Source organism: Oreochromis aureus, linkage group 22 (genome assembly GCF_013358895.1).
Source record: "Oreochromis aureus strain Israel breed Guangdong linkage group 22, ZZ_aureus, whole genome shotgun sequence".
NCBI lineage: Eukaryota > Metazoa > Chordata > Actinopteri > Cichliformes > Cichlidae > Oreochromis > Oreochromis aureus.
The window spans coordinates 9,405,898-9,429,503 of NC_052962.1; the positions used below are offsets into that span (position 1 = coordinate 9,405,898).

The 23,606-nt window shown below is 40.0% G+C and overlaps 1 protein-coding gene across 1 annotated transcript; it reads left to right on the forward strand.

The window, feature by feature from the left end:
- Nucleotides 1-1,060: 1,060 nt before the first annotated feature.
- LOC116315965 (hippocalcin-like protein 4) lies at nucleotides 1,061-23,196 on the forward strand. The gene is made up of 4 exons (XM_031734417.2): nucleotides 1,061-1,196; nucleotides 20,274-20,447; nucleotides 22,665-22,880; nucleotides 22,961-23,196. The coding sequence occupies exons 2-4, from the start codon at nucleotides 20,286-20,288 to the stop codon at nucleotides 23,156-23,158; spliced, it is 576 nt and encodes a 191-aa protein (XP_031590277.1). The 5' UTR covers nucleotides 1,061-1,196; nucleotides 20,274-20,285; the 3' UTR covers nucleotides 23,159-23,196.
- The last annotated feature ends 410 nt before the right edge of the window (nucleotides 23,197-23,606 follow it).

Here is a 23,606-nt window from a genome sequence, read left to right on the forward strand (position 1 = left end):
AACGGCATCTGACTTTTATACAGTCTATTCTGACATGGTATAGGCTATGTTTCCTCCTAGCTGAGCCAAGATTGCAACAAATAAGGCTGAGAAGTGTACAAATAACTTTTTAGTATTACACCATTGTCACCACCATCAATCACCAGCCACATGGAAGTCCTGAAAACCACCTGTAACAGTTGTTTAACAGTGGAACAATTTCCAAGGTGACATTGATTGATCTCAAGGTACCTGTCATGAGTGTTACAGTTAAGAGTCCTGTAGTGTTGCTATTTTGTCTGGTGTCTAATTCTTTGTGAGCTTATGGGCCCAGGTTTCCTGCCTGTTCTGATAACACATCCACACATCCACACATGTGCAATAACACTAATGTGCAATAATCTTTTCTGGCATCGTTGTATTTTTTACTCAGTTGTATATAGCATTTGTATTCTATTTTTATCTTATTGTATATTTTATTCTATTTTATTCTACTGTATATAGTATTTTATTTTATTCTATTCTGTACAGTTGTGTACTGTATTTATTCTTATTTTATTTTATTCTAATTTTTGCTTCATAACTTTTGCACTGTCCACTTCCTGCTGTGACAAAACAAATTTCCCACATGTGGGACTAATAAAGGTTATCTTATCTTATAAGTAAATATCCACCATGTTATAGGAGCTAAAGGACTCATTTTACAAATAATAAAATAAAATAAAATGAAATAAAATGTGGCGAATTTGAGCGAGAAGTACCAGAAAATTACACAGGAAAACGAACATTGTGTATTTCTGTTTTCGCTGGAAATGTGTTGTTCTTTACAGTTTTTCACTCCTGGGTTCTCTCCCTCTCCTGCGCACGCGGTGCTACAGAGACAGGACGCGAGGGCACAGGCGCGTGCGCTTGTTGTGCGCTCTTTGTTTTATTGACTTGCGGCTCCGTCGAATCACGTGAAAGGGGTCCACCTTTAAACGGAAACCTAGCCAATCTCCAGGCCGGAGAGGCGGGCTTTATGCAAATGTGTTGGCAAGGGAGACGCAGCGGTTCATTCATCTGCTTCCAGAGAGAGAGGTGAGTTAACGCGAAGGTTATTTTACATAAGGGAACAACTGTTTTGGAGCAAAACACCGCCGCGAGAATAGCTGGAAAGAAAAAGAGAGGCTTTTGTTTTCTGGCTGAAAGGAGCTTAATCTTCTTCCACACGTTACAGGGTAAGTGGAGGACATTTATTTGACATATTTGTAAATACTCTGTTTTCATCGTCATATTAACGTGCACAGGTGGTAGTGAAAATGTGTCAAATCTGCCTTTAATTTCTAAAAAAGAGATTAAAACAAGAAGTCATGGACACTATTTTGCTGTTGGCTGTTATCCAGAAAGGATGAACTTAACTCTCTCCCCTGTTTGTATCACTGTGATACTCTATTTGTCACTGCAAATGAATCAAAGTCGGTGTTTCAGGCAGACTGGACTGTCTTTGTTGAGCAAATAGAGCTTCAAGTGTTTTGCTCAAGGACACTTGGGGCTGTAGAGGCAATTGAACTTGGGTCCACGTTTCCCTGTTCAAAACAAAAGAGGCACTCTGGTGACGACAGCAGTCATTATCACCCTGGCGTTTGTTACATTTGGTGAGTCATTTTTAAAGAATACGCTGTTTTCTTCTGCCTTTACCTGAAAATGCAGCTTTGGGAAGTCAGAGCTAGGATGCCCTTCATGCTTTAGGAGCAATAAGTGGCTGAACAAAATAAAGCTCTCTCCGTGTTTCAAGACTGAAACTGGACTCTGACTGTGTTCTGTTAATGGCTTGATATAAGCATGCAAAAGGTGGTTGCATATCCTGCTGTTTTTAGCGAATACATGGAGGCTCTGACTGCCCCCTGAGTGGATGGTTGCGCTAAATGTAACAAGTGCTGTATATCAGGACTCAGTGTTTGTGTGTTTGCGAGAGAAAACTGTATCCATGAGTCATTTGTTGTTGACCTGTGAGAGTGCAGAGTGAGGCAGAGACGGGTGAACAAAGCAGGCTGAGCTGGTGGTTTAGTTTTATCTACATAATTCGGTCCTCTGGATGATACCAGGACAATCAATAAGACCAGCTTTACATGAGTGTGTGTGTGTGAGTGCTTGTTCACATCACTGGTGGCCTTCTGGGCTTCAAACAGTCAAATCACATGCATCAAAGTATTGCACCGTGTGTTTCTATCTGTATTTCTATTATATGTATATCTATGATAAGTCTGCACATAATGTATGGTGTTTGAAATAATTTAAAAAATGCACTATTACATAAAAATAACAAGACACAAGCACATCTGTGACGGTATGGTTGTGGCAGTGACAAATCATTTTGGCTGTGCAGACTTTTGGCTGCTGGCCTTTAATTGAGGAGGAGCAGGTCCTTAGTGCATGACAGGTCTCAGACCTGCAGGGTACACTTTCACTGCTCTGTTTTGTTTTTAAGTTTAAGATGTAAGTTTTTTTAATGCACCGATTGACTGGCAGGGGCTGGGATCGGCCAGTTTCCAGCGTGGTTGGCCAGGACTGGTGACTAGCCAGTCAGGCTCATCTGTGTCCCATTATGAGCCATTTTGTTTCATTCATGTGCAGCACACGCACAGCTGCACAGGTAAATAGTTGTGCTAACACTCACAGCCAAATGCCAACATAATGTTAGTGTAAAACGTTTTATTGTAACTGCAGTTATAAAGTTTCCCAAAGTAAACTGTTCATAACCACAAACATAATACAAAACTTAAATCACCATCGCCCTGGTGAACATGGATGTTTTCATAAGCCAACAAAGGCAAAGTCGCTAAAGCTAAAGCTATCCAAAGCACGGATTCAAACACGAGCCAGCAGTGTGGGATCAACAGGTGTGAGGAAAATGATGGAGACAAGTAGAAAAGGGGCGATGTGGTAAAGTTATAAACACACTGAAAAATAATGTAAGTAGCTGACTTTTGTTTTGTGATATAAATGCTGCTGGAGCTTTTGTTTGGTAAGGTAGGATGTTTGGGGTAAAGGTGGGTGTACAGCTACGCACATTAGCAGAGCAGAGTAAAAGAGAAAAGATCCCATGAGTCGCTGGAGTTTGGGAGAAGTTGTAAAGATTAATCACTTTTTATTTTGAAAATTAAATTGCTGCATTAAACATAATTTGCTTGTATTTGCTTTTAGTTATAGAAAATCAATATCAGCAGGTCACGAAAAACAGAACTTCAAATTTGCTCGGGAAAATGACCGTTGGAGAATCTCTGCTGTTGGCCACCGAGACCCCGATGTGCATGGATGTTGTCATGGTCTCTAAAAAAATGTCCCATTACTTCTAAATTTGTCTTTCAGGACTGTGGAAAGATTTCTAAAAAAAGAAAGGACACAATTTCATAAGTGAAAGTTAGGGTTGCAATGATTCATCCTTTTCCAGTTCCACTAGGACACACATACCCTGACTTAGGCTAAATGCCAATAACAAGGACCAGTTTTATATTACAATTTGTAATAGATTGGGAGCCATTCTGTAAACATTCTGTATTTTTAATATATGTATATATGTATTTTAATATTTAAAAAAAGGTTTTAAAGTTTTAAATTATATTTCGGTCTCATTGTGTGTAGCATGGTGAACTTATTAATACAGGCCTTTGGCCAGTCCAAACCTATGGCTTTTAGAGGTGTTGAGGTGAAAGTGTGTTCTTTCACTTTTCAACCATTTTTAGCTGTAAAGAGGCTTTTTATCCTTCACGATTTGACCATTTCTCTACATTTGGATGCAAAGTCATCTTCTTCAGCTTCTGTCACACAAGTTTTTGCTCACCGGTTATCAACTTATGGTTAAATTGTCTTTAAGTATGTAAAGGAAAACACAAAATATAACAGTTAAAAATATACATAATGCTGTGAAGCTTTGGCATTTCACAATAACAATACTGTTATTGTGAAATGTTAATACTATTCCGTTTTAATATTTACTGATTTACTTTTCTTTCCTCATATTTCTCTCCTTTCAAATACAGAGAAGTAAAATAAATTCATAAATGTAAATTTTTAACCCCTGGTCTAGATGATTTGTCTAGCAGGTTTGTTCTCCCACTGTATTTAGAAGTCCACTCCACTGAGCGACATGGGACTAACATTAGCATAAACACTGTATGCTGGAAGCCTCGTGGCATGGGTTTCTGTGGCTGTGCAGCTCCTGTTGGTGTAATGTGTAGGTGGCTCGGTAATTTTGTTCAGATTAGCAGTTTGGTTGCAGTATCATTCGTTACACTGCTGGTCATTCAGTTGCTCACTCATAGTTTAGAATTGCATGACTTAGCTCAGTGGCTATTAACCACCATTATGCCAGTTGTTGCTACAAGTTGACATTCGACGAACGCTAGTTGTGATAGGATATTCAATAATTTGCTATGTTTTGAAGAAATTGTTGGACCTTTTGCCGTTGGCTTCTTCCATCCTGTAGAAGAAGATCCGTCCTTATTGGTTCTTCTGGGAATCAGTGTACTACTAACGGATGGCTAAGTAAGCATCAAACAGTATGTTCAATTGAATGGCACAGTTCCATAAATCAGCTCAGTGCTACAATAGCTAGCTTTGAATGAGCATCAGAATGATATCTGATCAAAAAATTGGCTGGGTGCATCCCTACGCCAATAACCCCAGATCCTAATCTGGTGAGACACGGCAAAGACCACCTTACAAAACATCTGATTGGCTCCTGCATCCGGTTCAAAGCATTAGGGGTATCCTGAAGTTGTATTTTTATCTGTCTACCATCTTCAAACATGGCTTTCATTTTGATCTTAACTACACACTTGTAATGTTTCCTGACTACATCTTATATGATTGTTATGTTTACATCGGCCAAAGTACTTGAAACAATCCAGTACAGTAGGTGTCTCCAGGGCCACATGTTGCCAGGATGACTTGTGGAAATACAGATAATTCACAAGGTGAAAACAGTATCAGCTACAGTACTGTGGCTGATTGCAAAACTGCCATGTTTGTTACTTAGTTTCAGAGCAATCCATAGCAGGGACATTTATTTTGATGTCCTTGTACTCATCACATAATAGGAGCAGCAGGCTGTTCCCTAAACATTTGGTAAGTTGATCGCCTGATCTTTGCAGCATTGTTAAACACAGCCGAAGCGCCACTGTTATTTCCAACAGTGGGTGGAAAGAAGCTACAGTTACACATAACAGCTGACTGAGTGACAGATCACTGGATAGGAAAACACATTATTATCGTTACATGCTCTTCCCCGGAAAGAAAGACCTATTGATCCACTTTCTGTGTAGTACAATAATATCAGCTCGCAGGAACATGTTACACTACAATTTCCTGTATGTGACTGTTCATTTGAATGTGTTGTTTGTTTTTCCAGTGTCCTCTTTTCCCCTTTTTTTTCATGTCCTACATCTGTGGATAAAAGATGCACTGACCCCCCCCCCCCCACTTCTCCCTCTTTTTTATTCTCTCCCCTTGTATCACTTCCATTTTGTTGTAAGCCTGTGGCCAGGTGTACTGTGCATCTGTCTCATGCATCACTGGCTCAGTGTGTGCTTTGTGTTTGTGAGGGCGGCTGGCATGAGCTGCTGCATGCGCGTCTCTTGACTGATTGATTCGTCCATTCCTGTCTCATGCTTTATTAGCCAGGGAGGCAGATGTTGCAGTAGAAAAAAATTACTGTGGCAAGGGGGTGGGGGGCACAGTCCTAGCTCCTGTCTGCTTGTGAATGGCTGACATTGGCTGAGGAAAACAAAGGAATGTTGAGTGAAGGAGTTAGGTATTATTGATGAATAACTAATGAACACCCACAGTTACTAATGGACACCGCTGTTAGAGGCTCCCTCCCACACTTTAAAATAAGCAGTTTATGTGAGCCTTGATACTAAAATTGTCCTTAGTTGTTAAAGTGTCTGACTCCTCTGTCTGTCAGCCATGTGATTGTCTCTGGACACAAACGTTCTACCCTTATTTTCATGTTCCTAAAAACATTTTTTGTGCACTTGGTCTCATAGGTGCTGATTCATTTCTGTGTACAAGAAAATCAGTGATCTCCACTTCAATCCACCACATTGGTGGTGGAATCAATCATTTCCCTGTTTGAGTCTTGCATGTCAAAGATTTTTCCTTTTTCATTTATGAGTTATTAGTTATTATGTTAACTTGTAATTAATTACCATTATAAACTGTGCTTTGGGTCACACAGGCCTAGAGACTGGTTGGCGACTGCCTGTCAACCAGTGTTTGCTAGTGAACAATGTGAATTCCCTTAGTGGTTCTCAGTTGGTTGCTAGAGCTGTTGGATGGAATTAATCACAAAAAAGTATACAGTGCACCGAAAATCTTCTTGTGATCACTGTGATCATCAGCAGATTGTTTGGATGCCGACTTGTCAGCAACAACTTGTCAACTGCTCTCTAAGCAACAGTAAGACTGTGAATAATGCGATGCAAACTGGAAGTAGGGACCATTTGCTTGTGCCTTTTGAAATATTTGGGTTCAATTGTAAGATGCAATTTTTACTTTGAAATTAATATTCTCTGTTTTTTGTCGGACTTTTTCAATAGCTTGGAGAGTAAATGGCAAGTGTTTGCAGACCTGTCAGTATCTGCCATGCAAACTCCTAGCGATCTTGACAATCTGCTAACGACCAATGCAATTGCAGCAGTGTGATACAGCACACTCACCCAAACAACCTCCAGCGATGTAAATTCATGAAGGACACCCCCTGTACTAGTCCCCTTATTCCTCCAAATCTGTCTAACTATCTCACAACTAAATGAATTCAATTCAGTTTAATTCAGTTTTATTTATACAGCGCCGAATAGCAACAACAGTCGCCTCAAGGCGATTTATATTGTAAGGTAGACCCTACAATAATACATACATAGAAAAACCCAACAATCATATGACCCCCTATGAGCAAGCACTTTGGCGACAGTGGGAAGGAAAAACTCCTTTTTAACAGGCAGAACCAGGCTCAGGGAGGGGCAGCCATCTGCTGCAACCGGTTGGGGTGAGAGAAGGAAGACTCAGAGGGGATTGTATGATTTTCTTTCTACCTTTTTAATATTTTTAGAATATTTTTATATAAAACTATCAACGAGCAAAATGACTAAGGAGGTATATATTGTGAAATTCTGAGTCAGTCACAATCTTTTAAACAATCATTTGGCCACCGGGTACAGTAATGCCAATATAAACATGAAAACAACAAACATATTTCATCACTTGAGGCAAAAACACCATCATGGACAACCAGGTTATAAAGACAGGCAAAGGGGGAAATATTAGCCACTGGTGACATGTGACCCAAAAGTAAACAACTGTTTCCATGTAGACCGACCATATAGATAAACCACAATATTTATGCCCACAGTTGCTGGAATACTTAAGACAACAATTATAGACATAGACAACAATTAGTGCAGCAGTCAGAAATGAATCATCCAAACTTCAGTAAATGTGCAGCAATTGTGGCAATAAATAAAATACTGATCTTTTAGATATGATGGTTAAAGGTTAGATGAGAAAATGATTCATAAGGGTACATGCACACAGCTGTTTTGTCCCCTGTGTTTCTCCCCAGGCTTTCCTGGTCCTAAATTAGCATTTGAACAGTGTTGAGGTGAGCTGTGTTTCTATAGCAATCTGTCCTTACTGCGGCATGTACCATGCTATGATATAACCTGATATGGAGATTAAATATGAGACTATATATGTAGGAAACAACATGTCCTTTTATAATTGTAAGAAGTCATTTTGTGCCTTATATAAATGACATTAACCTGTGCAATCCTGCTGTTGTAGGCTGTCTCTCCCTCAGTTTCTCTGCAGAGACGGAGATGTACCAAGGCCAATACACCTCCGCTTGTTCGTCTGTGCCTCAGAATTAGCATTAAACGGGATTAATACCACTACATTAACTAAGTGCAAGATGAAATAGTCATTTCTGATGTCACTTGAAGGTGCCAAGGTTAATAACTTTTCTGGAAAATCCTGCTTACTAATAGTTCTTCTAAGGATTAGCTGTGTAATGACTCTCAAACGTCATGGTTTGGGTTCATACCTCAAATGTTGGGTGCATGGTTTTAGTTCATTGCTGTCTGTGTGTGGGCATTATCAATGTTTACATCCAGTCATGCTGTCACAAGTGCTAGCCTTTTTTCATGGGTAGATGGACGTTTCCTTCTGCCCAGTGAAGACCTTTCACACCTGAAGTCTGTGTGAATATTTTTGCGTTAAAATATTTTTTGGACTCACCTATTTTTAATACAACCGTTCACACCGAACATGTAATTTCTCAGGAAGAATTTGCAGCATTTATAAACAGATCTGACCAATCAGTCACCTGCGTTTAGCCATATGTGTACTGAGTAAGTGCACAACTGTCTCATTTCTCTCTTTGAGGGACTATAAAACCAGGAAATATCATCTGAGGCTCTGGACGAAGAGCTGATAAAGAAAAAAAAGAGAATGCAATACAGGTAAGTGCAAAAAGGCTGCAAGAAAAAAGATCCCACTCTGATTGGAAGGTCGACTAATATGCTTGAAAAGTTTAAACATACCCATGTCGTTATTCTGAAAGCTTCAGAAAGCACAAAATAACTTCAACTTTTCACATAGAGGACGATTAGCCTTTTTTCCCCCTCCTTTAACATTTTATCAGATGACTGCATGAGAATTGAATCAGTTTGGATGTTTTCCACAGTGTAATGGCCCTCTCTTCACTTCAGCAATATCTAATCAAACACATCAGCATCAGGATGTGGAAGAACCTGGTACATATTTAGATTTTCAATAAAATCACAGATCCAGCTCATATATATCTGTCAGCCATTTCGTCAGGTCCAGTTGGCAGAGGGACTACTTCGATTGGCCGAAAGCCTCATTCTCCATCCCGGATGGTGGCTTGGCAGTGAGCTGGGCAGCTGTTGTCAAGGCGACATATTGTTCAATTTCATTTTTGATGACTTGGTCGGCTGCCATAAAGACCATTCTGGTTGGGGTTTCTCATTCACATATCAATAGGAAGGCAGTCCATGTCTCATCGGACATCTCTGTCTTCTTTTATTCACTTCCTTTGCTTTCTCTCTTAAAAAGAGACACACACACAGACACACACACACAGACACACACACAGACACACACACACTTGACCGTGCAGTTCATAGGGAGGCTGGTATTGGACTGGTATGTGATTGATTGTTCCTCTATTGCTGCTACGGTCCATCGTACTTTTTCCACTCTCACAAAGGTTATTGCCACTGCAAACACTGAGCACACACACACACACACACACACACACACACACACACACACACACACACACACACACACACACACACACACACACACACACACAGACAAAACTAAAGACTGTAAGAGAGCCCAGCTTGCCATTTTTGCTTCCTTTCCAACTCAATTACAGCTTTTGCCAGCTAATCATTTTCAGTCGCTGGGACACCAACACATTGTCCCCTCTGGGATCTGTTTGGTTAAAGCCAGCCTGCATGAGCCTCATCATAATGACTGTGTATTCACCCTTGTTTTGTTCCTTGTGTGTAGTCTCTTGAGCGGCTGTGAAGAAAAATATTTGGACTCCATCGAAGAACTGTGTGAATTCAAATAAAGTATTGCAGTGGCACGATAAACAGCATCCCCATATGATATGGTCAGTACAGGCTACTGCTACAAGAGAATTAAAAAAACATTTATATGTACATGTAAATAAATGAATAAATCTGTTTTTGGGAAAAAACAATGGGCAGCCACCAAAGGTGAAAAAGTAAGCTAACATGAAAATAAAAAACTGCAGTTTCTTGAATGACCACTGGAGGCTGGCTTCCAAAGCTAGTCAGTCTCCATAGAGACGCCCAGCTAAACAACACTGAAAAGCATGTTTACAGAGCAGGACAAAATGAGCTATTGGTTTTGATATTGGGTGAATTAATCAGGAAGGAAAGGACCCAAACGCAGACTCATAGGCAGAACATGAACTCAAAACACAGCTTTATTTGCTGAGAATGGAAAATAATACAAAGTATACTGGGAAAATAATATCAACTAAACACATGGGGAAGAACACGGGGAAATGTGCAACCATGAGGGAGAATGGACACTGGACGAAGGGGGACAGAAGATTAAATACACAGTACAATGATGAGGGAACAGAAACACATGGGGAACACAGCTGAGACAAATTAGACATGACGAGACCAGGGAAGCTAAACTAAACTCACTGAACATGGAACATAAGACCTTCATAATAAAACAGGAAATGAAGGAACGCAAGACTGACAGAGGAGTGGAGTAACAGGAGACGAGAGGGGACATGACGGGCTGGGGGACACAAGCGCTCGCATAAACACAGGTACAGAGAGAGACACAGGGCAAAGACACAAGGGGGAACCTAATAATACAAGAACTAAACAGGGACTGTAAGAAACTCCAAAATAGAATAACTATGACTATAAATGAACCTGAACATAAACTATAATACAAAATATTATTAAAACACACACAAATGACCCTGAACCGTGACAGCACCATCCTGTTTGGGGCAACAGAAGACCGCTCTAACTTGACTAGTGGTAAATCTGAGGTGTACACCAGTTTAGTTGCATAAAACAACTCCTCTGACATTTCCCGTATGAGCTCTGCCTTTTATGACCACAAAAACTTTTTAAACTGACTGAGATGTACCAGTACTCTGTCATTGCTGGAGTTCGGTGTAGCTCATCGCTCCCTGGTGAGAACCCACTAGCAAAAAAATAAGAATAACCTATCAGAAGGCCAAGCAAAGTCAGGCAAATTATTTAAAAAAATAACAAATATGGATGGATGCCCTTTCAGGATTTCAGAGATGGCCTGCTGTGTCACATTCTGATATTCTGATCTAGATTAGACTTCAGAAAAGATGAGTCACTGTCATTAAACGGAAGCTCAGCTTAATGTTCTCAGTCGAGGTTGAAATAAAAAAAATTTTCTCAGTGTAATGTTGACCCAAACACTAAAACTGAATTCTAACTAATCCCATCACTGTCACTACTGCTACAGGAAGGCTTTGTCAAATAAGAAAAGCTTATTTTAGGGCACTTGCTCAAACAGCTAACCCTGTTGGTTTTCTTGGGAGTACAATTTCTTACTGCCATCTGATCTCACTCTGAGAAGCTTGGAGTGTAGCGCTTCGGTCATACATCAGTCTCCCAAAGTGCTGTGAATTTGTAAAGAAAAGGTACTGTGGACTCTTGCATGGTTTAACAGTTTATCCAGTCAGATAGATCATGCCATCATGCTGGGGAGACAAACACACACACACACACACACACACACACACACACACACACACACACTGAGTGTCCCGTGCATTTACTTAGTGTTTACTATCAGCCTGACAGCTGGAATGAACATGCATTAAGGCCCTTCAGACTCAATAAGAAACACGTCTTTCTCTCTTGAATGCCTGTTGGGACAATTTTCTACAAGCTCTTCTTATCTGCCTGACGTCTCACATCTCTCTCCATCCTCCCATCTTTATCACCTTTTCTCTCCCCGTGGTTCTCCTTCTCTCTGTCTGTTGTCTTCTCTCTGAGAAGTGTGAATCCAGATTGAGTCATCCGCTCCAGTCTTTTCTATATGGAGCCTCTTCATTTTTTTCTTCTCCTTTTTCTCTTCTGTCATTTTCGTGTCAGCGTGTGAGTGACTATAAGGGTAAGATTGTCAGTGTGTGATAGACCTAATAGGTCTGTGGTTGAAGCCGACGTGTTTGCGTGTCTGTCTGCGTGTGCATTTGCACTGTGTGTTGACGTGAATGGAATGTCGAAGACGTCATCGTGCAAAGCAACAGCATGTTGCCACACCAACTGATCTTTTAGCTAAGAGCTACAGAGCTGACTTTCCATGGAAACAGCAGTATTTAGGCATTAAAACGTACTCGTATTAGTACATTAGGATGTGATGCCGATTTCTCATTGAATAGGATCCTTTGTTAGGTTGTTAAGGATTTATTATGTCCCTGTGTAAAATGGTAATCTTGGATTCAGGATTCACTGATTGATCTGACTTGAAAATTTAGAAAGAGTATTTAACAGTGTCTTTGCATGCTAATGACATTCTCCATGGGGGTTTAGGCATGTTGTAGAAATTATTTGGATGTTTGGTTCACCTTGTGTCTGCAGATGATGTTTTTTCTTTAAGTGACTCCCTGGTAACCAGCGGTTGCTAGATAAAAAGTATATTCCACTACAAGTTAGCGAGTGGTTCCTGGAGGTTGCTGGCAGTCGCTAGTGTGAAATTGGTGAAAACATCCTTGCGAATGCTTTGGTTACTAGCAGGTCGCCACAGTAACCAGTAGTTTGGATGGAAGATGCTGACTTATCTGCATCTCTCTGCAAACTAGGATGGAAACTGCAAACTGCATTGAAACTGTGACGCAAACCACAAACCCAGACTGTTCCACTTCAAAGTAAAAGTTAGACGTTTTGAAATGTGTCGGGTTGGAACTCAGTCGCAACTGTGAAGGTGAACATTGTTCGGTACTGGTTACAGCTTGGAGAGTAAGTGGCAAGGGTTTCCTGACAACTGGGTGTCTCCCATGCAGACTTTTAAGGACTGCATTAATCAGCTGGCAACTAAATAAATCACAAAATATTTTTTTGGTGCATCACCCTCTTTGTGACACAGCCACAACGTCTAGGAGCCACTCACCAAAAAAAGCCCAAACAAAGTGCCGAAAATTAAAGTCCAAACCTAAAGATTCTCCAACTGCCACACCTCCAACTTCCTAATGTGGCCTTTGTAGGTCTGTTAACCTCAGATCAGTAACAACAAAGGAAACTGCGTGGATTGGAAAGATGCAGGAGACATCTGAAAACATTGCATATTGTTATTGTAATTAGTATAATATAATTATATTCCAATGATATTTTGAGAAAGTTTTGGCTGGCCAGGTTACAAGATGAGGAACTGACCGGAGAGGCAGCTGAATACTTTATTGTTATTTATTGTCACAAATTATAAATTTTTTATTAATTTATTTAAGGAAGTGTTGTTCTACCTTTTTTCAGGCACACATGTGTACATGCACACTCCCCCCGTCCCTGCTACCCACCACAATCACAAACTAGTTGTCTAGGAAACACCATAATTCATGTTTAACATGCTGATGAAGAGTAACGATTTCTGTCTCAGTGTGCAGCTGTGTCATTCTCATCCACATTTGGTACCATTTTTGCGGCAGTGTTTCTGTCTCTGTGTTTGATAGGCACAGGTGTTTTTTTTGGGCCAGGCACCGATCTTTGATTGATCAGTTATTTTGTAGTTAGTAGTGCAGGTGACCGCAGCAACAGACCTTTTTAAATCACTTAAGTGGGAAGTGAGTCCGGGGTGTGGAGTCTGTATTTCATGCATTCTTATGATTGCCTTTTTGTTTCTTCAAATACAAATGGCACCGCCTTAAGCCCTCACATAAACCTAACTAAGGCAGCCTAAATGAGAAAAGGACATAGACACCTGTTAATCTGTGTTCTCAGTCTTTCACATTAGCTCTGCAGAGATCTGACTTATTTGCAATGAAAGGCGACCTAAGCCAAGAAAAAGAAACACTGTAGCTCTCCATAACTTCCATCACCCAAATCTCTGCCACATTAGATCTCTGCTTCTGTAGGATGAGCTCAGAACACGAGAACCCAACCTTGAAATGATTACAGTGAACCCTCAAGTTGTTTGTTTTTTTGAGTTGTGAGCCATATATATTCTGATTCTTCTAGACGGAATAAGAATCCAGCGTTGTCGCTCGACTGACTAGTTTTTGCTTCTTGCCGGCTTTCTCTGGAAACTCTATTATCTGCGACATTTGCTTCACTAACAGAGCGATAAAAGCTCATCTTCCCCAGTAGGAGCCGAGAAACAACACTCCAACTCTGTGGATTGTGTGTGTGTGCGCCTTGGAGCGTACAATCCAAAATAAATTGCTTGTGGCATAACTTGTTTTTTGTTGTCTTTGCTACCTTAGTCAGTGATGTACACATCTGCTCAATTAAACACTGAATCATTTAGACTCAGACCGTTAAGAAAAAGTGTGCATATTCATTTAATGAACACCAAACTGACTATACCTTCCTTTTCTGAAGCTAATTAAAGGTTTGTGTGTGTGCTGACCTGGATATTTTGAAGGTTATTATAAGTTACAGAGATCTCAGTCAATTGGTTTGCATTACTGTCTCAGTGCTCCCTACCTAATTAATATTATTATTGTTAATACTTGTTTTTGTTATTTAAAGTGCTTTGCATCACTGCACACAGTGGAAAAACTCACCTGTTCTCACATGAATGTAGTTTCAAGGCAGTACTGAGTTTTAGATGGCAGTAGGAGCGTGGATCACTTATGACTGAGCAGCTCAGTCGTTACTTTCAGGTGTTTCAGGTGAGAGCAGTGCACAAGCACCACCTATTATTCATGTTAAGTTGAATCTCAGTTGCAGTGCCATCTTTTATGCTTGTTTTTTTAATGTTATAAAAGCAAACAGATAGCTTGAGATAGGTTTTATAGAGAACGTGGACATGCTGAGCATGCTAGCTGCAGAGTGTTACTGCAACGTTGTGCCGATTTGAGATACTGGACAGAAATAATCTGGCTAATTTGTTTTTTTGTTGCTGTTTTTTGTCAGTGAACAGTCTTCACATTTTATGTTGTGCATTGCTTATCGCTGCTATTCTTAGTTGTTGTGCTTACTCAAGTGTTACCGGCTGATGCAAATGAGCTCAGAGTAACAGCCAACTGCCAGCTTGGTAACAGCAAGGCAAGCTGATGGTAACACCAGACAGCCTGTTTTGTGTTACAGATAAATAAACACCACTGCACTCCTAGAGTGATATATGACCAGAGTGTGCAGAGTGTTCCTTTGAATTGAAAACTATGGAAATGGACATATCAACATGTTTAAGCTGAAATATTGTGCTGTTTCAAGAAAAAAAATATTTGCTCATCAACACGTCTAAAAATGAGCAAAAACCTGCATCTACAAATCATGGAACAGTTTCAGAATAATGTTCATTAGCATAACATTGTGAAGACTCAGTATCTTTTGTGAATATATCATCATGTACAGTGCTTATTATAATTAAAAGATACAAAGAATCTGGAGGAATCTGTGGGCTTACACTTCTGAAAAGGTATCTTCAATGCTGAAAGGTATACACGGGGTTTTAGAGAAACATGCTCTCACTGAGATGACCCTTTTTTTCAGAGAAGGCCTTGTATATTTCAGCAACACAATGCTGAACTGCATGCTGCATCACTTACAACAGCATGGCATTATAGTAGAAGAGCCACTGAGACTGCAGGCAGTGGTGCTGAACTGCCTGCAGTCCAGGGGTTTCACATTGAAAACAATTTGAGAATCGCGAAATGCAAAATAAGTCAAAATGTGACCCAGGACTGTGGAGCAGCTAGAAATCAGGATAGAGCAACATTCCAAAAGTCCAGCAGCTGCTGTCCTCGGTTCCCAGATGTTTATGTGCTGTTAATAGAAGAGGGAATGCTACATGGTGGCCCTCAGACACGTTGCTCCACTCAAACTCAAAATGACCTTATACTTTCTTTAAAAGTCTTTTTTCGGTATGTTTTCTACATTCTGTGTAAATAAAATGTGGGTTTATGTTTATGTTTCATACACTGTCCCAATTTTGATGAAATTGGCGTTGTACTCTAAAAGTTAAAGCAACTCTAAACTAAAAAAGTCAAAGATGTCTGCAATGCTGAGTATATGTAAAGAGGAGCAGTAAAAGGTTGTGATAATACCCCAGTGTCTTCAATTGCTCCTACAATAATGAATCCTTTTTACAGCCTTCCTTTTCTCTTTGACAGCTGTTAAGAGAATTTCTTTTTGCTTTTTAACCTGATAAGATGACAGCCACTCTTTTCAAAGCGGGGTAATGCTAAAACAACCTGTCACCTATTGAAGTCCCTCATTACTTTTTCTCTGCACTACAGCACTTTCACCTTGTCACAGGTATGCAGAGTCTAAAATATTTCTGCAGTTTGCAGTGATTTGGGGTTCAGTGGCCTCTTCCTGTATGACTCACTGCTATAAAGTAAGACAGGATGATATTTCAGCCATTACACTGACCTCACACTCTGAGGATTTTGTGGGCACTTGGCTGTGGCAGTATTGGCTGTGTCCTGGTGTCAGAGTGTGAAAACTGTCAGACAGGGCCATGAGTCAGGAATGGCGTCACGAAGGCACTGCAGTGGTCCTCTGTGGTGTGAATATGTGCTTGGTGATGGGAGTAATGGGCCATTTTATGGCCAATATAGCGGAGATGCTGTCATGGGCTTAGCTCACATTAGGTGATCATGGAGGTACTGCAGAATGATATCAGTTGTTATGGGAATGGAAAGTTCTCTAGTACTGTGTATATGTTTGTTATATATTTCCTCTGCTATAACTTTCTATTCAGTACTTCATTAACAGAGAAACCACCTTCAGTTATTTACACATTTCTGCCTAATTGTACATGGTAATCTAACTTTGCTAAACAACACAATTTAACCATTTGCATAAATTTGGTATTACAAATTATATTGGTGTTACTTATTTATTAATAAGGGACTTTTATGTATATATATGTATGTATATATTGTGCTATTCTTACTTAGTGTACTGTCTATCTTTGTTACTGTTTGTTTATACTGGAGCACTGTAACCCAAAATAATTTCCCCTAGGGATCAATAAAGTATTCTGATTCTGATTCTGATATACATAGTCAATATAAATAGGGATGCTAGCCTCTTGCTAACATTAGCTAGGGTGACCATATTTTGATTTCCAAAAAAGAGGACACTTGGCCCAGTCATGAAGAACTTTAATAATACTGTTTGCTTAAAGAAAATTTTAACATATTTAAACGATGCCTTCTCTGTGTGGTTAATGAATGGTGAAATAAAAAATATGATATAGGCTTTCACATGTCAACAAGGGCAAAAAAATAACTTAAAAACCAATGGAATGAAATAATGGTACAGAAATAAGGCCTCATCTGTATAAGAAAAATTACCAGTACCGGGATGGTACGAGGGAAATTTCTTTTGCAGTTCGTCTGAAAAGCTACAGTTGTGCTTTGGCATCTTTTAAACATCACCAGCTGTGCGCTGTCTGTCCCGTCTGTGAGCGCAGAACAACCACTCACAAAGCAGCAGCTCGGGGATGACATTACACATATGGGTCCTCTGTAGGAAAACCTGGACATTTTCATTAATCTCAAAAATCCCCCCGGATGGTCCGGACAGAACGTGAAAAGTGGACATGTCCAGGGAAAAGAGGAAGGTTGGTCACCCTACATTAGCACTACTGTAGAGAAATGTCTGGAACAAAACAGACCACTAGCAGTAATTTCCACTTACTGAATGTGTCTCCTCGTTGGTGACGACAACTTAATTTCTATTTTATATGTCCACTTTTACTTCACTTTTTTTAGTAACATTTGGAGAATAGCATTTTTTCCAGGAGGCCAATCAAGCTTAGCTCAGTCGCTAATCAGCTGATCCCCATCTTAGCCCACATAAGCTAATGGCTCAGCTTATACCCTTCTCTGTTGGGAATTCATATATAATGCATGGTTTAGCCCAACTGCAGCACATGCTGCCTTGCAAGGCACTTTGCAACCCACCCCCACTTTAGCTGCTAAACTAAATCAATTTAATCTGTTGCCATTGACTTGTTTTATCTGTCTTAGGGTCCTGCTACTGACTCAGAACACAGTCATGGTGCCAAAAATAAATGATTACATATCAAAGCCAATAACAATAACGAATGAAATGCGTTTAAAAAGTAATCTTTAAGGATCAGGCACAGTGCATTCCTGTGACAATGTAAAAGTGCTGTAGCACAGAGAAAAAGCAACAGTGGACGCCAATAATTGACAGGTTGTTTTAGCATTACCCTGCTTTGAATAGAGTAGCTGCCATCTTATCAAGTCAAAAAGCAAAAATGGATCCTCTTATTGCTGTCAAAGAGCAGAGGTACCGTTCAAGGAAAAACAGGAAAAGATAATAAAAAGCAGGAGCCTTAACACTAAACTGAATAAGGTTGATGTTTATCCTTTTATTGCAGCTCTCTACATTTACTGTGCACTGTGGACATCTTTGAATATATTTAGTTTTCAATAGCTTTAACCTTTGGAGTGGTTATAATTGAATTCAGCATGTGTCAATGACGAGAGCAATTTTAAGGCATTTTTAATGTTTTGGATGGGTTTATTTTGGTTTCCGACAGCTCTTGTGTATTCCCACAGAGGCCCACACATGCTAATTAATACCGTTTATAAAGTGCATATGCAAATATTATAATTGCCAAGTACTTTGCGACAAATAGATTAAACAGCAACATAATTAGCTACCTCTTAAGTGAGTCTCTCCACGGATTTTAACTCCACACTCGGACTGCTGCTGGTAGTCCTTGTTTCGTCTGCAATCTCTTTGAACTCTTTATAGCGGCATATAAACGAGTCCATCTGCTGCATGTTTCCTTAGAGTGCTAGTACTAAGTGCTAAAGTCACATATACACACATATATTGTGCAAATCTCTGTTGCTTTATTGTTAGCATTAAATTTCAACAGTTCAATTGGGGCTAGAATAAATGACAGCTGCAAGTGGTTAGACTGACTACAAATTTAATAAAATCTTCTTTTTAATTCAGGATATAAACATAATAGCCAACCCAGTATCACTGCAGAACATGTAATAGACATGCATGCATGACTAGCATTACTGTATGCAGAACTTGGATTACCAGCAGGGGGAGATAATATATTTAAAGCCAAGAAGTCGGTAGTGAGCAGAAATGATTAAGCTAGGTCAGGGGTCTGCAACCTTTAAGACCCAAAGAGCCATTTGGACCCAGTTTCCACGGAAAAGAAAACACTGGGAGCCGCAGATACTTTTTGACATCTAAAATGAAGATAACACTGGTATGCAGTGTTATCTTCATTCTTTTTTACCGTTTTGCTTTGTATAAACAACTATAGTGTGTTGCTTATGAAATCCATGAAATGCTACAAAGAAAATGAAATTTTATTTATGTAATGAACACATTTTGAACTCTTAAAAAATTATAACAAAAAAGAAAAACATCCAGTTGAAGGTCTCTTTTAAATGAAATAATAAGCTGAACTTATCCACGTAGCAAACAAAAACTGAGCCGTCACCCTTATATCGCCTTTGGGCTTTTGGAGCGTGTAGCAGAGCCTTGACCTGAATTTTAAAAATAATTGGAAAAAAGCATTATGCTCCTAAAAAATGAATAATAAATATTCGCAAAATATCTGCATAAATATTTATTTTACCTGGTTAATGTGTATGGCGGGGCGTGGCCTGCAGTGCCGCTGCAGGAGAGGTGGTCGCAACAGAGCTTCATCCGCAATCACATCTCGCTACCTAAAAGTCTGTGCTCTCTCTTTTACTTATACTTTTACAATTTATTTTCCCAAACCACGGAGCCGCAGTATAAAGACTAAAGAGCCGCATGGGGCTCCGGAGCCGCAGTATAAAGACTAAAGAGCCGCATGGGGCTCCGGAGCCGCAGGTTGCCGACCCCTGAGCTAGGTGCTTAAATGCATATACATGTAAATCCCTCTGCTGTTACTGCAGCTTCCTGCAGCTTCCTGCAACTTCTGCATGCATGACACTTCCCGCATGCAGAAGTGCTATATTATTTATTATTTATTATGCTATATTATTTATTTCTGATGCTTATGAGGGAAACACGATACTTTAGACCTTCTTACTGTTCACGCATGGAGGTCTGAGGAATCTACCAGGAATGGTGATGCTATTTTCTGGAGAATTGATTGGTTATCAGTCAGTGATTTCATACCTGTTGATCCCTAATCTAGATCTGCTCCAGAGCAGGTTATGTTCACAGCATAAATTACCATGGCAATTCATCCTGATTAGAACTGAACCACATTCGTAGTACCGAAAACAAACCTAGGATTAACCCTAAAGTTATCTGGATAAGCCAAAATCTGGCTTCACAGTATAGGCTTCTGATCTAAACTTAAGTCTGAGTATTAAAAGTTGTTGATATAAACTAAGAGCAGAAGTTCCAAAGCATTAAATCTAAAACCAAACAGGAATAATATATAAGTAATTTCTTCGTTTGCATCCATCCTCAGAGGCCGAGCAACAAGCTCGGGGCATCACTGCTATTGCTGTTGTTTCTGCAGCACCTGTGTGGTCACCCTCCCGCTCTCTCTTTCTCTCTGCTTCTCTTCAACAGAGGTGAGGCATCATGGGGAAACACAACAGCAAGCTGGCTCCAGAGGTCCTGGATGACCTGACCAAGAACACTGAATTCAATGAGGCAGAGCTCAAGCAGTGGTACAAGGGCTTCCTTAAAGACTGTCCCTCTGGCATTCTGAACCTGGAGGAGTTTCAGCAGCTCTATGTCAAGGTGAGAGTAAGCTGTCTCAAGCATTGCCTCCTCATTCTGTCCCATAGTTATATAAAGAAAAAAAGTTACATATAAGATGACTCATAGCATTGTTGTGCTGTTACATAGAAAGCCTTTGTTACTGAGGCTGACTAATCAATTGTTAAGCGCACAGAAAGGAGGAGGAGCCTGTATTAATGCCTCTGTTGCTGCCTAAAACTGCCTCCAAAAATATTTGGAGCTTTCAAAATGCCACAGTGCCGCAAAGAGGCCTGCTGATTTTTCATTGGTTGGATGGGGAAAAGATATTTTTAAATCAATTTTGCATATCCTCTCAGGCTCATTCACTCCCACTCGGTTTTAAAGGGCACAGAAAACAACTGCATTTTTTACGGATAATCTCTCCAAAGTTCTGCTGGCAGAAGGAGGAAAAAATCCTTTAATAAGCAGCATGTCATTGCTAACAGGTCTTCCATGGGTCTCTTACAGCCAGCTACCGACATCCTTTAAAAAATATTTTATTCTTAGTCAGTGCTGGAAAGGTAAATGCTGCATTTGCAAATTGCAAGAAATGAGGCTAATTTTCAAGCAATTAATGCTTCAAATCAGAGCTGTAATTGCAGCTCAGTATGTCAGTTTGATGTACAGTTTAGTCCATGTATTTATACACTGACAGCTTTTGTTATTTTAGCAGTTTAGCGAAACATATTAAGAGTTTTATGTATATGAGGGGTTAAGTGCAGACTTCAGGTTTGAGCTGTTGAACAGAAGTATTGCATTAACTGTATATTTGGGGCTCTGTGACTTTTGTCTTCAGTAATTTAAATTTATGGCTGAGATTAGGTTGAGTTTAGGTGACTGTCTTGGCCGCTGCAAAATATTCAACTCCTTTACCTTCAAACACTCGTGGGTTTCATTCAGTTTGTTTGAGTCGCTGTCAAAGGGTCATTACTGTCAGGTGACATCTTATTAATTTTGCTGCATTTGGCTGAATTTTAGCTTTGGTATTGACAGAAAGAGTCTTTCACTTACAGATTGTACCACATCAACCTCCTAACTTACATGAGCATGACTGGACAAAACAAGAACTGAACAAAATATGCTTTTCTTCACTTGGAAGGATCCTGTGGCCCTCCATAACGTTTGTCTTCTGTGGATGTCCAGCATTATTACATTACACTTTACATTATTTTATCAGGGTGGTTTTATTGCCCTCAGGATACTCCACAGTAGAGATTTACCCACTCCTAATGTCCCTGCTGTCTCTCTGATGGACTTGTCTTGTTATGCAGCTTTAGGGATGCCTGTTTTACTTATGCTGAGAGCGCATTTGATTACAGCAGTGGCGTCCAGACAAAAGTCCTACACTATCATCATAGCCCAAATCTGTCTATGTAGACTTTGAGTGAGTTACCCAATTACATTTGAGCCCCTGAAAATAGAGACTTCCTTTTAAGCCCACATTCATGATCTACCTTTAACTTCAATAGGGTTCGGTATATAGCTAAAACAATTTTGGCCTTGTTACTCAAAAAAAGTCATGTATTTGATGTTACTTATTATTTTTCTCAAAAGTAATGCAGTACGTTACTTGATTACTTGTCAGAGAAAGTTGTTACACATTACTTTGGCATTACTCCGTAAAAGTGACATGCTAGTACTTTTAATGTTTTATACACAGCACTGGCTAAAGCTCAAAAAGATGCGTCTGTGTCCAAAAATATACAGAAATACAAAATTTTATGGCAAATTTATTTAATGAAATTTTTAAAAAATGCATGATTTCAAAATTAAAATAATGTAAAACAAAAGTAGAAATGTAGGGTTGGTTAAACTTTTAGGTAATTTTTAGGGTTCTGAACATATTGGTTCTGCCAAGTACACAGTGAGATTAAATCAGTCAGTGGCAAATTACATGATGGGTAAGCTTTTGTCACCTGACACTGTCACCTTTGTTTTCAGAGCAAGTACAGTATAGAAAAAAGGGGGATCAGTTGGTACTGGTACCAAAGGGAAGATACCGGTACCAGTACTGGTTGAGAGATGAATGCTACTCTATCCTAAAGTAACATCAATGAACTTCAGCACCCATGCTGTACTGCATTTGTTTATTCATCAAGGAAAGTATATACTTCAACAGTCAACAGTTGAACCTAAAGCGGCCAATGCGGTCTTATGATGCAAAATACCACAAATGTCTCATTGCAAACTTTTGTTTTTCTCATTTTTAAACTGCAGTTTTTCCCATATGGTGATGCTTCCAAGTTTGCTCAACATGCGTTTCGGACGTTTGACAAAAATGGCGATGGGACCATCGACTTCAGAGAGTTCATTTGCGCCCTGTCCATCACCTCCAGGGGTAGCTTTGAGCAGAAACTCAACTGGGCCTTCAACATGTACGATCTAGATGGAGATGGAAAGATCACACGCATGGAGATGCTGGAGATCATTGAGGTGTGTCTGTGTTAAAAATAAACTGTTAATTGTATTTAAGGCAAAATCGAGCATTATTTCCCCTTTTTTGCCCTCTGCAGGCCATCTACAAGATGGTAGGCACAGTGATCATGATGCGTATGAACGAGGACGGGCTTACCCCTCAGCAGCGTGTAGACAAGATCTTCTCCAAGATGGACAAGGACCAGAACGATGAGATCACCTTGGAAGAGTTTAAAGAGGCGGCCAAATCCGACCCTTCCATTGTCCTACTGCTGCAGTGTGACATGCAGAAGTAGACTGGGAGGGGTGGGGAAACAGAGTGAGGGTAATAGAGTTGAACTGAAATTAGAGAAGGAAGGAGGCTGAGAGAACAGTGAAGTAGGAGGAGAAACGGAGGGATGCTGCTAGAGAGAGGAGGAGGAGAAGGAGAGAGGCAGGGAATCTTTCTTTCCCCCTTTTTCTGAGGTAGTGATGTCTGGAAATAAGCCATGTTTGGAACACGGAGGCCCCCTGATTGATGCCATTCTTTTATCCTGGCCGCCCTGCTGTGCAGCTCTCCTGCAGCTCTTCTGCTTCAGTCTAGCTGAGCGTCTTTAGAAATTCAGCCCGATCTGTGGAAAGTGGAAATCCCTCCAGCTCTGTTTAGCGCAGATCAAAGAAATAAAATAGAGATTTACATAGGAAATAGTCTCATTCAGACGTTCATGCTGTCAGGCTCTGTGCCTAGTGTGCAATATTACAAGG